Consider the following 14,131-nt stretch of genomic DNA (forward strand, 5'->3'; position numbering starts at 1 on the left):
TGTTTGTATTTGTTGGATTATTTTGTGTATAGTCTACATGGTCTATATCTAGGTTAAGTCTATCAAAAGACTAGTAGACTAGATCTAGAATCATCTACTTGTAGTCTAGACAAAGTCTGTTCCCATCACTGATGCTTTTTCAAAGTCTGTTCCCATCACTGGTATCTTTTAAAAGTAAATGATCTCTTTAGTTTAATTTGTGGTCTTAAAAAGTTTTTTTTTACAAATATTTCTTTATGAATTGTAATCACCAGAGACTTGTCAGGAAGAAACTGACAGGATGACAGCTGAAGTACAAGAAAATATAACCAGCATATCATCATCACCAGTACTTGTTACAGAGGATCAGTAAGCTATTGCTTTTGAAAATTTATGTCTCATAAGTATCTTGTAAATCTTAACAGTTGAAACACTGAAACTTTGCCTGACATCACCACTCCCTTCCGATTTCCCGTGCTTTTACACCAGCATAGCTCTTTTTTGCCTCGATAGAAAACCAACAAGTCAACTTTAGCCTATTTTGTGTCGTTTGTTGGTTTTTTTTTTTTTTTTTTTTTTTGTTTGCTTGTTTTGTAGCTGATGGGCCAAACGTCCTTTGTTTTATTTGGTCCAGCAGGGTCACATATATGCTTGTTTATTATTTTCTATACAGTTGTTCACCCCTGTAGCAGGAAATCTTTGCTTTTGTATGAGTGAGCATGGAGATTTATTACTAATCAATTAAAACTTGTATATAGGCTAGGGATTTTAGTCCCTGTAAGGGGAAAGCCACTTTTAGTTTTGTGTAGTCTGTCCATTTATCACATTTAGATCATAGCCATTTATCACATTTAGATCATAACAATACTTGAAAGGCTATTAAAAATCTAATTTCTCTATAATGTTGTGAATTTATTCTTCAATATTTGCTTATATATCTTTTTTTTTTTTTAAATAATTATTGTAGTATTCTTAGTTGAGTTAAACAAAATATCATTCCATGCAAGGGGTCCCCATGCATTTTGAGGTTTTTAACAGGCCTCAGATATGATAAAAATAAAAAGCCTTTACTTCTTCTTGGTTGCACACTGTCCGAGTCCTTCTTTTGGAGTTAGGCTGATACTTCATGTTTATATCATTTTTCATAAATTATTTTCGGGGATGATCATCTATGAAGAAGACAAAAGTGAAAAAGAAAAAAAAGAACGCTCTATAATTGTCAGTTCTCTTTTGTGGAATATAGTTGTTTTTCATTGTAAAAAAGAGTTCTTGTAATCAACAAATTTTCAACAAGGATCAATAAAGTAGTCTAAGTCTTATTCTTTTTTTTTTTTTTTTAAAGTTCCCAATGCTTGAGAGGATTCTATCACCACTCTTAGTTCTACTGTTGTTTACTGTTAGTATCAGGTGTTGAAATGTCCTCACTCTTCCAAGTTCCACTTTTGATTTTTGCTGCATGCTTGTCCATGTAGTCACTTGCTTTATGATTTTAAATGTAGGCACAAAGTTTCATGTTTTTTTGTTGTTGTTCATTTCAGTGATGTCAGTGATTTGGTCCGCCCTGACCTGCACCCATCTCAGCCCACATCTCCAACTGATGTTGTCGTGGATGAGGAAATCATATTCCAAGCTAGCTCCAATGTTAACAGAAACTCTGGTAAATATGTCACATAAACTGTCTTACTACATTTATAGTTAGCACTCCTATTTCAGGGTATTTAAAAGTCATAATTCCTAAATAAGGGGAGATTTTCACAAAAATTAAGAAAATACTAAAAAAAAAAAAAATTAATAATACATAATAATAGAGAAGAGTTTTTCTTATACAAAAAAAAAACAACTGCTAGTAACTTTCTTTTTTACAAAAAAGTGTCTATACTGAACAATGTTGTAATACGAGTTAAAGTTTTACATTATAGAACTTTTAACACATTTCACACATTTTCTGTTGTGTTCTTTGTAGGAGTTTGTTTGACACCTTCAATGACTTCATCTCCAATTGAGACTGTGGAGATGGCATCACTAGATGTTTCTCTTGTTACTGCAGAGTCAGAAGAAAGGGAAGAAGAGGTTGAGGTTTCACAAGTAAGTGCATTCATTTTAGTTGTTTTCCCTCATCACTGGTAAAAGATGGACTAAAGTAGAACATGTGAACATGTCACTTAGCTGACAAGAACAAAACATCAGTTTTTTTAGTAATTTCCAAGAGTAATGCTAATGATAATTATATTTTGTTTGGTTTTAAATTACATGAACATGAACTGCTTCCTATAATGTTCTAGTATGTAATCTTTTAAATAACATGTAAAGTTGAAATAATTAATATAAAGCTTTCCCTCAGGTTAGTTAGCTTTTTGTTGGAAACCTTTGTTTGTTCTAACATCCATGTCTCAGAGCCATGCAAAAGGGTTGTTAGAACCACTGCTATGTTGAATTAGATTTTTCTTGGCATAATGGGAAAAATTTTATAATGAATCACTTTTTGTAGAAACGATGAAAATAGTGGTAGGGTTTTTTTTTTTATTAATTCTTTAAAACTGGTTGGAAATAATAGATAGTGTTAATTTTTGTTTTCTTAATTTCATGTTACCGTTACATGAAGATTTTGATTGTTTTTCAATGTGATAAATCAATATAAATTAAAAACTATATGGAAACCTTTTTTTTTATGTTGGAAGAAATCTTAAACAATTTTTGGTCAATATTTTCACAGGTGATCTATAAAGTTGATTACAAGAGAAGATTGGAGAGAATCGGGCCAGCCCTAATGAAAGCTTTCACCCATACAGCTGTGGAAAGTAAGTTAGTAAGGACATCATGCCATAATGAAGTGACTGTTGATGTGGCATCCAGTAGTTCTGAAATTCAACCTCCTTCAACCTCCATTACTTTAGCTAATGTATCCCCTGACCGAACCACTGACCAACAGAAATGTGGGGACTCTCCTCCAGCCACCCCACCTTTGAGTAAGAAAGCCAAGCTCATGGTGAAAAGTAAAAGTAATGAAGCTGACCAATTGGTGGACAGAACAGAACAAGAAGAGCCTCGGAGAAGAAAAACCCCTGAAAGAAAGTCTCCTTCAAGGTCATCTGAGAATGTCCCCATAGAAACTTCTCGTACTTCCCCTTCTAGAGTCCTGCGTAGGTCTGCTGACAGATCAAGCCAACAACCTGATAATTCACCATCCCCTGTTAGAAATTTAAGACGCACACCTGAAAGAAAGTCACCATCCAGGAGAACAATATCTTTTGAAACAGATGTAACTGAGTCTTCAGAACCAGGATCACCTTCTAGAACAAGGAGAAAGACCCCGGACAGGAAGTCGCCCTCTAGAAGTGACACAGTCTCCATTTCTCTGTCTGTCGCCCAAGAATCACCTTTGAAGAATATGTCAGGTCCAAATGAGTCTGAATCAAAAAAAGAGGTGAGGAAAAGCATGCGCAAGTCAGCTATTAAAGCTAATACTGATGAAGTCCAAGAAGAGGGGAGCAGAGAATCCACTCCAGATAGAACTAGTCTCAGGCGCTCCACTAGGAATAAAACCCCTGATTTAAAATTGAGTGTGACAGAGCTACCAGGAAAGACACGATCTAGAGCTTTACATATATCAGAGGAAGAAGAAATAAAGCAGGTTGATCAAGCAGATACAATGCACGGAGAAGAATTTAAAAATAAAAAACAAGAAGAAGATGTAGCTAAGAAAGAAGAACAACCAATGATCAGACGCACAAGAGGCAAATCTAAGACACCAGATAGAACAATGGCAGATGATGTTGAACCAACAACACCTACCAGACGCACCAGAGGCATTTCTAAGACACCTGATCGCACTTCTGCTGACAGTAATAAACTAATAACACCTGCCAAAGGTAATTCTAAGATGCTTGGTCAAATGATTGCTGAAAGCACTGAGCAATTAACACCTACTAGACGCACCAGAGGCAATTCTAAGACACCAGATCAAACAATTGCTGACAGCAATGAATCAGTGACACCAACAAGACGCATCAAGAAAAGGAAAATGTCTCCTGAGGAGAAAAATACAAATGTAACAATTGTCACTAGTTCTTCTTCTCCCACAAGAGGTATTCTGAAGACACAGAAAGAAAAGCACACTGAGCAAACTCTAAGTGAAGATCCTTTAACTCCTATCAAGAAGTCTGTCTTGGAAAAGCCATTGACTCCTACTCGAAAGTCTATGCGTCTACAAACTGCCCATGAAGAATCAGTCATATCCAGCACAAATATAGACTTGCCAGATCCATTGGAATTGAAAGAAAGATCAACGAGAAGTCAAAGATCTCCAAGCAGATCAACTGCTGACCCCAAAGAAGATGTGCTCACCCCATCAAGAAGATCCAGCCGCAGACAGAAGTCTCCAGACACATCAAAGAGTAATGCATCAGAATTGGGCACATCACAGCAATCTTCCCCTGCAACCAGAAAATCCACCCGAACTCTGAGGTCTCCAGAAAAGTTACACACAGATGAGATTGAGCCAGTAATTATGCATTCATCACCCAACAGGTCAGTATTTTCCACCTTTTATTTAAGGGTCATAGAATTTTATTTTCATTTCTAGTTTCCCCCAAAAAGGGAAAAGCTGGTAGAAGAATATTGAAAATCCCATTTCACCTCATTATATGGCTTTCTTAGATGATGTTGATATTTTTTACAAAGTTTATATAAACTCATTCTGTCTGTTTGGTAAAAGATCTCTACACGTTATTTCTTCCACACCCATTCTCAGATCAAGTTGAAACTTGGTATTTTTATTTTTACAATTATTTATTTACATAGGCAATACATAAATCAATAGTATAAAGTCTCATCCCCCTTAGACAATTGAACAGGTTATTTTTCCCACACCCATTCTTGGATCAAGTTAAAACTTAAAACAATTATTTATTGTACTTAACAAAACATGAACATGTTGTTTTGTTTTTTTAAACAATTTTTTTTTAAATATTTTGATAGTTGTCTTCTTAAAACTAATTGTTTTGATTTTTAAATTGAATTATGCAAGCCATTTTTTTGAAACACTTTCAAAACAATACCTAGTTGTAGGGAAGGTAATTTGAAGAAAGGAAATTGTAATTACATATAAGTAACATTAAAAGATAGGGTTGTGTCATTAGTCGAAATAATGTTATAAAAATGTATTCAATGATTTAACAACACTTTGCAGATAAAGTTGCTTTTTTTTTATAACCAAGAATTTTTTGAAAATGCTACGCTAATACTCATTATTGAAATTTAAATATTCTTTGAATGACATATATAAGAATTGAAGCTATCCAACATTTCAGTAGGTCAGACATGCCCAATTGGTTGTGTCATAGTTTGTGTAACCAATCCTTGATAAAGACGTAGAACTAAGATTTTTTTAAACATTAAAGTAATAATTATTTATTTTTAATTGTTTAACTCCTCTACCCCCTTTTAATGTAAATTTAAAGGCACATTTTGTATTCCATATGCTAGGTAAAAGTTGTATATATGATCCTTCTTCCCTAGTGCTATTAGAGCATGGAATGTGTTGCTTGAATCAGCCAGGAAAACCAATGACTTGGCAGAGTTTATAAGTCTTTGATTAACATGCATGACTAGATTGACCTAGGGACACGCATGGGACATAATCATCTTCTTTTTTAAAGTAACGTCTGTATTTTATAAGATAAAATTACAGCTGGAAATATGAACAGTGCACTACCTTATACTTTTATTTTTCACTAAGAATTTTTTGTAATCAAGTTTCTTATTGTTATTGTTTAACAATTTTTTAAAAATCTTAATGTTTTCCTGAATGTAGATCAAAAGCTTCAGCCAAAGCAAAAGGAAAACTTGAGGAAACCATGACAGCAGATACAATGTTCCTGGAGAAAGAGAAGATAACTCGTAGCAAGAGAGCATCAAGTGTAGAACTAGACTCGCCTAGGCCTCTGTCTGTGACCAGAGGAAGGTCTGCTGAGCCAGGAGTGCCTGTGAGAAATGCTAGAGGAAGTAAAACACCAGACAGAACTGTACCTGGTAATTCAATCTAGCCATATGCTTCTAATACAATCTGTAGTATTGTTGTTTTTTTGGAATTGTGATGCCAACCTTTTTATAAAATTTGATGTCTTTTCTTGAACTTTGATGTATTTTTCATTAATTTAATTTTTCTAAGTGTGTTCTTCCTTTTTCTCAGAAATAAAAACACAAGAGGCTGTGTTTGATGAAGGGCTAGAGGACCAGATGCCACCACTCCGGCTAGAAATAGATGAGGACAGCTCCCCAGAAAGCCCTATTATTCAAACAAATTCTTTACATCAGAGGACTACTCCAGACAGGACAACTCATAAAGATTCTGAAAGTGAAACCACCTTGAGTCTCACAGCCATTAAAAGTATATTCTAATGTCTTTTTTTATTAGCTTTTATAAGTACAATTTAAATGTAAGAACTTCACTGCTGCTCATTCCTAAGTTGAAACTCTTAAAATAACTTCCTATGTTTGTATGAGCCATAGAGCAAATATTAAACCCAAGGCATTGTATATGGGTTAGAATTCAACAATTTTTAGCTGTCAATAAATGTAATAAACTAGCCAAGTATTTGTGGAAATCTCAAGAGCAACTATACACTTACATCAGAATAGAAAACCAGCTCATGAAACTTTTTTTTTCTAAATAAAAACAAAATTTATCAAATATGTACTTACTTGTAGCTAATTGATTTCTACAATTTTTTTTTTGTTTTCCACAACTATGGAAACATGTTACTTTTTTTTATTTCTAAAGGTTTATTAGACATCTGCTTACAATTTTTGGGGCAATTCAGACATAAATTTTATTGAATTGAGTTTCAAGCTTAGACATGATCCTAGGGAACACAGATAATTTGATAATTCACAGACAACTTGTTCATTGACAATTGGTTCATGACAATATGGCTCACTGACAATTGGTTCACCCATAAATCATTCATAGGATAATAAACATGTCGCTTCCCTGTTAAAAGTTATTGATTGAAGGAATATATATATATATATAAATTTCATTGTACAACAGTAACCACCCATCAATGCTTCTCCTTTCTCCTTTGTTTTACAACATTTTCCATGCAATAAAAAATATATGTGACTTTATTTCACAAAACTTTTTAGAGTTCATTGAAATATTTGCACGCAAAAAAAACTATGTATGGAGTGCTTATTTTAAAATTCATTTGAAATGAAAATGGTAATATTTTAATCTAAGCACATGGCATTGCATACAAAGTTAAAGACAGTAAGAACAGCATTAAGCCAAACACAATATTTTATTAACGACAGGACACAACTTTGACACTTTTTTTGTTTTCATTATTTTTTTTTTTTAATTCAGAAATCTTTTAATTTAAGAAAAAAATGTTTCCTGATACTGTTATTTTCATTTAGAAGAATGACAAACAAATGATTTTTCTTTGGCTTTTATGATTTTGATTCTTCTCTTTACTGATAGATATTACCAAGCAGCTGAGTCCATCATTTATCTTCTCTCCACCACTGCAACACATTGGGAAGAAAAATATTTCTGTGTTCAGCTCTGAGCTAGACACTGGCAAGGACATTGAACTGGAAGTACAGCAACATACCTTTGTCTTCTCACACCCAACCATTGCCACAGAACAGGAAGCTGAGGAAGACCCAAATATTGCCACAAAACAAGAAGCTGTGAATGACCAAATCATTGCCCCTGAACAGGAAAGTGTAGACGTTAGTCATGAAGAGAAATCTCCTGAAAAAGTTGAAGAAGACCAACCAGCTCAAGCTGAGCCTAAACCGTAAGTTTGGTTGTAAAATGTTTTACATGTTTCTTGCTGTTCCTTCAGACCTTAAGATAATCTACTTCCTAGTCCAGACCTCCCACAGGACGGCGGGGAATGGCAGTGGGAATGGTATAAATCTGGGACCATTGAAACAAACAAACAACAGTCCAGCACGCATACTGCATGGCAAGGCAGCCATCCCATTATGTCATTACATTATGTCAGTCAAAAAAAAAAACAACTTAACTTTTCTTGACTAAAGACTAATGCCATCCCTGTGGCACTAAAGATTTCTGTACAGTACTCTCTAGGTACTAGAGGCTGTAACAATCTTTTGCTTATAATAATCAATTTTTTTTTTTTAGAAAACTTTATTTTTGCTAGTTACGGTTATAGTATATATTTTTTCACTTTTCAGAAAACGAAAAAGAAGGACATTGTACAATGGTAGTCCATTGCTCCTGTCCCCTGGTAGCCCATTAGCTAATCGTGCTGTTCAAAGGCAACCAACAGAGACTCAGCGTTTGTCAGCAAGTATTCTGCGCAGATATAAGCCTCGACGAATTCGCTCAAGACGGCTTCAACCCTCACAGGTAAATAGCTTTCTTAAGATGACGCAGCCAATATATCAGCCCAAGGCTATTTGGCGAAAAAGACAAAGCTGCCAATGTATCGGCCGCGATGTTTCCAACTCTAAGGTTGGTTAGCCAGTGTTTGCCTGTCAGATTAGTTCTTACTATTTTTACACATTAGTAGATTGTAATGGCGGCTTCCTTCATTGTTTTTATACGATAATTTGTTTGTATTGATTTTTTGAAGTTAGTGACAGGTGAAAATTTTAACATGTCAGGCGGTGATATTGATGAAAGCTAACTCACTGATAGCCCCAATAAAAATCAGGGCAGTATTGAGGAAAGCTTTAGATCTAGATCTAGTATGTGTTGATGATGTCTATTCATGGTAACATGGTTTAGAGGTAAGGGTGAGGAACTGGATAGAGAAGACCCAGTTGAACACAAAGGGATTACCACTCCATAGACTGTTTTATGCTCTTTTTTACTATCAATTTAATTCAAATGTTTAACAGGAATATAAATAAATATGATGCCAACTTTCTGACCAACAAACAGCTCAAAAAAAGATCCCTGGTTCATAAATGAGTGGCTGTCACTGTGGACAAAATGAAGGTGTTGGTTTCCAAGGTACATGGGGAGGGACTAGTAAAATAGTGTGATAGATGTGTCTGAGGGTCTCCGTGCCTTGTTTCCCTAAACAAATATATTCGGGCCTAAAACTTCTTTAAAAACTCTAATCTTTTAAATTTTGTTCTGTTTTGAAGAAACAATTTTGGAAATTAATGCCCATAAATTATGCAAATTAGCTTGGCTTATTTCAATAAATGTTAATATTTCAGGATTCCATAAGATTGTATTAGTTCATCCATTTTTGTTCAATAATATATATAGTTTTGTGTATGTAAAGTAATTAGTTTATTTTTTTAGGAATTTTTTTCATAAGAGAAGTGCTTAGTCTGGAAATGGTGCTCTGTTTTTTTTGGCACAAGTCATGCTAAAATGCTCTGTCTTAAGAGGGAATATTACAATCAATCCTTAGATTGTATGAATTTCACACAGTAAAAAAATTACTTTGATAAAGAGTGATATCTAGAAATATTGGCATTATTTCTAATTAGATCTTTTTACCCATCGGGTTTTCCAGCCTTTATTTAGTAGAATATGAGCTTTTCAATATAAAGCCTATGTAGTAACAAATAATGCTAGCTAATCAATGTATGCTAGTTTTGTATTATTAATTAGCAGCACAACCAAAATGTTTAATCATTTCTGCTTTTAGTGCAGACATTTTAGCATTTTTTCTTCAAATATAATAAAGTAAAACAGTTACAAAAAGAATAGGTTATAATACAATTATAATAAGGTACCATCAAGTTTGTGATTGGTTCTGACAATTAGGGTTGTTAGCATGTGAATATCTTGGGATTGAGATTTTCCTCAACGAAATGAAATCCAGTTAGTTAAATGAAATTTTCTATACTTCTTAAACCAACCTGCTTTATGCCAGATCTAAAGCATTTGAATACTAAATAGAAAGTCTTAGATTTAAATCCTGGTAAGGATCAGTACATAAAAACATTCTTATGTACTTCAAGGATTGTAACCAAGTCATTTAAGTTTTACAGAATCACAGCCACAATATCTGCTGTTTATCTTCCTTAAACTATGTGTGCTTAAACTTTGATAGAATTACATTTAAATTAAATTATAGCATAAATTCCTAGTAAAACTGGTATAGTTATACAATGCTTTGTTCTATTTTTTTCAGACCTCATCAAGACAGTAACTAAACTTTTCCTTGTTGAAAATGCTAGCATTTAGTGTGAAAGATACAGATATTCTAGATCATTGTTAAGCAGTTATTAAGCACATATAGAATAAAAATAAAATAAAATTCCAGTTTTTGCTATTTCCTTATATGCTTTGCTTTGCATTTTGTGTAATGTATAAATGAGATTTTACTCTGATATAGTAACTTGCTTGCTGATAAAAAAAAATATGTACATGTGATATTTATTAGTTGAAGTTATATTTTCAACTGGGCATTTTAAAAAGTCTCATGTATAAGAAATGAAGTTATGCACAATGAAGCAACAATGATTGAAAAATAAATATATATGTATATCTTGATGCTTAAATAATTCCTTTTTTTTTTTCTTTTTTAATTTGTTCAGCTGTAAAAATAATATTTTATTTTGAGTTGATGGAAGAAATTATCTATTTCAGTTGATGGCTTTTTTTTTTTATATTTCATTTGTTTATTTCATCTAATAGAGTTAATGCTTGAATTTTATTTTACATTTTCTTATAAAATTGAATTTTGTTTATAATAAAGATTGTTATAGTGATGATATGTTTGTGCCCTCATCTTTGTTTATTATATTCAATCAATATTTAAAAAAAACAAAAAAACTCATAGGGTGTTGAGCACACAAATCAATAGATTGTTAATGTATTTAACTCATATTGTTAGCATTTCCTTTTGTTAAATACTGGTCTGATGGCATTAGTATAAATTTCACCTCATTAATTTTGTGTTAATAGCATTGATATAATAAACCAATTTCTTGTTCATCAAAGTTCATGTATCAGAGTTTGTACTTCATAGTTGTTGAAATCAAATTGTTTTCTTTAGATTTTCAGGAGTTTCTGTTCTAAGACAACTTTTAATATTCTCTTTTGTATTATACGTCATTTGTTTATGTCTGATGGATGAATAAATTTTGAACTTTTGAAGAAAAGTTTTAGTTTATTGTATTCCTTTTTTTAGTCAAAGAAATAAGGAAATTAAGTGAAGTCTTTTGTACTGGCACATCACATTTAAGAATGAATTTGTGGTAAACATCCTTGTCCCAAACTCGGACAGAACCTTGCTTTTGAATCTGGAATGATCATCATCTCATCTCTTCCTGTGGTTCCTTCTGGGGCATAGGCCACCAACCAGCATCCTCCAGGCATCTCGGTTCTGGGCGAGTCTCTCCAACTGTCCCCATGCCTTGCCCATCTGCCATGTATTCCTGGGCCGTCCCCTCTTTCCTTGGGGGTTCCAGGTTAGGGCTTGCCATGTTATGTCTGGAATAGGGCATTTAAAAAAAATAAGCGTCTTAAAATTTGCGGTTGGCATGAAAAGTTTTTGACTTAATTAACAATGAAATATGAAGTATTTTCTTACAATCAAGTTTAAATTGATCTACAAAATCTTTTAGATTTATGCCCATCTCCCAATTGTATATAACATCTTTTTTAAACCAATAGCTGGAGAAAGATGCTAAATATACTGAAAATAGTATCCATAAAATAATTGTTTACAAAGGTAATATTTTGTTTAGAAAAGATGCTATACTGGCTTACAATTCAGACTGTTTTGATGAGTTTGGAGTAGTGCATAAATCTAAAAGTAGGCTATGTAGAGAACAAATTAATTCAAAGAAAAAAATAAGGTTTCATTGTTATAAACTTTTCATACTACCAGTGTATGTTTTTGTACAGCATTATCTCTGTATTTGTTGTTGTTTTCATAAAAAATTAGTTTCTAAAGCAAAACACATTTTAATTAATAGAAATTAGCCTATTTTGAATTCTAAATGTGATTTGGTTACAGACTAAGATGAGACATTGGACCTGAGGTCCTTCTTGTAATTGAACACAAAAACTAAGGGAAGCGTGCTTCATTGCTGAACTACTTGGCATAGGCCCTATAACTGGAATTGGATGTTTTTCAACTCTACCAAGTTTTCAATTAACAGTCAAACAAAAAAATCTTAAGCTATAAGTTGTTGTTTTTTAATTATTATTACTAAAATAGAATAGTTGTTATAGAATTTTATAATCTTATGCTGCAGGGTAGGAAATTTATTGCGAACATGTGCCCTAGTCCAAAGGACACCTTTAGGTATTAAATAATTGTTTACTGAACTTTTAGAGTGATTATTTAGCAGACAAACTTTAATAATGTTAGGCTGACAGGAAAATTATTGTTGCAATTTACTATTGGGATAAATGACATGTATATTATCATGGGCGCCCGCAGGATTTTTGTAGAGGAGTGCAAGCTCCCACCCATGGCTCAAAGTCGTATCCTCAACTTTCTTGTTATAATATTAAAGAAAAAATCCCCCTCTTCGCGCCCTCATACCTAATCGATATTAAATGTACAGTAAATTTTTTTTTTCATGAAATAAAAAAAAAAAAAGAAACTAAGCACGTGAACAAAGTATTAACTTTATCCGTGAGGCCTCTGCTTGCCTACGTTCGATCAAACAAAAACTGCAAATGTTGGCTGTGGTTGCAGAAACTGTCAATAACTTATGAATCGCTTTTCGTCGCGATGGAAAAGCTGGCGATGAGCGCTTATCGCGCAGTTCGGATATTCTTTTTTGCATTGCAGCTTTTGCATAGTTTTAGGTTGAAGACAAAAAACAAGTTGAACAGACCATTATTATTGAAAAGCGAGACATAAGGAAGAAACTTAAGAATTAAGATATATAATGTAAAGCCGTGTTCTGTAATAACTCCCAAAAGGCAAACATGTGGGTTTTTTCTCAGTGTGTCTGTTGCCTGCGATTTCGCAGCAGCAGCAGCTCAATATCCGGTATCAAGTTTTTCTGCAAGCAGTCTCTCCTTCCTCAAGAGGACACCTCTGACGTGTTCCTCAGGATGGTCAATTTGTTTTTTTTATTATGCCATTAATGTGACTGCTGATGTGCTGTTGAGCGGCCACTATGTTAAGTTCGAAAGACTGCAACACCATGGAAACTGGTTCAAGAATAATTGACGACACTGAAAAGACAAATCAGAAACACAAGAGGAGGAGACATTTACTACACATGTGCAATTTATCGGGTTTCACTTGCAGTCGTTATTTTAAGATCCGACAAACAGTCAAAAGATCTCAAAGTTGAGACTTAGAGCTCGAATGGATTCGTATTTTTTCAGTTCATTGTGTCTCACACGAAAGTGGTAAATTTGGCACTAATGCTATCGCTAGGGACAGTTACGGAAAAAAAGAATGTTAGCCATTACGGGTCAGCCTTGGCCGAGTAGTTTGTCCATGTCTAGACTGTACAATGGCATTAGACACATGCAGCAACAAGGAACTAAACCAATGAAGTCGAATACAATCGCAATCAACAAAACGAACACTCAAAGACATCTGCTCTGTTCCTAAGATATCTACAGTTTCATCCCTAAAATACCCAGCAAATGCAGTTTATTCATGATGTATTTTTTGTTTTCTTGCTGCTGTCAGTGCTCCGTTAATCCAAATCAACGTTTTGACTCGGACGATGGCATGTGAAGAACTTTCTTGTATCTCTTCTATGTAAACTGGTGGACGTGTTTAACCTGCAGTTTTATCGAGCGCTGACACCGACTGCAACTCCGATAGACTCTTTACTTTTGTTCAAAGAAAATATAACATTTATCACATCGAAAGATAATTGGCAAAAAAAAAAAAAAAAAAAAACATATTCTAGACCGTAACTAAATATTATAAAAATTAATTGTGGCATTTTACGTCTCGAGACGATTTTTTCCCTTTGCAACTTATTGGGTGACTAAAGAGGCCAATCCTTTGTTCTTTCACCCATTCTTTCTACTAGGCCTACTATGTGTATGGCATCTGCAATCCACGACCTTTCTTTAACGCTCGCTCTTCGTGTGGATCTATCCAGTGCCACTTTTTTCCCAGCTGTTAGTGCCGATTTTTAAGAGCTTTATGTTGCGTTTGTATATATAAGTATACCTTAGCAGTGGACGACCAGCAGATCTCCTGCCTTCTGTTAAATC

General features: G+C 33.8%; 1 protein-coding gene across 1 annotated transcript in view; it reads left to right on the top strand.

Moving 5' to 3' along the window:
- Window positions 1-10,482, top strand: part of LOC106070316 (protein ELYS-like) — a 30,661-nt gene extending 20,179 nt beyond the window's left edge. Inside the window, exons 29-37 of the mRNA XM_056008382.1 lie at window positions 255-348; window positions 1,518-1,636; window positions 1,943-2,064; window positions 2,693-4,506; window positions 5,792-6,009; window positions 6,170-6,367; window positions 7,463-7,784; window positions 8,188-8,362; window positions 10,113-10,482. Of these exons, the coding sequence (XP_055864357.1) occupies window positions 255-348; window positions 1,518-1,636; window positions 1,943-2,064; window positions 2,693-4,506; window positions 5,792-6,009; window positions 6,170-6,367; window positions 7,463-7,784; window positions 8,188-8,362; window positions 10,113-10,130 (3,080 nt within the window). The 3' untranslated portion in view covers window positions 10,131-10,482. The remainder of the gene's footprint in view (window positions 1-254; window positions 349-1,517; window positions 1,637-1,942; window positions 2,065-2,692; window positions 4,507-5,791; window positions 6,010-6,169; window positions 6,368-7,462; window positions 7,785-8,187; window positions 8,363-10,112) is intronic.
- The last annotated feature ends 3,649 nt before the right edge of the window (window positions 10,483-14,131 follow it).

This window comes from Biomphalaria glabrata, chromosome 13, assembly GCF_947242115.1.
Source record: "Biomphalaria glabrata chromosome 13, xgBioGlab47.1, whole genome shotgun sequence".
NCBI lineage: Eukaryota > Metazoa > Mollusca > Gastropoda > Planorbidae > Biomphalaria > Biomphalaria glabrata.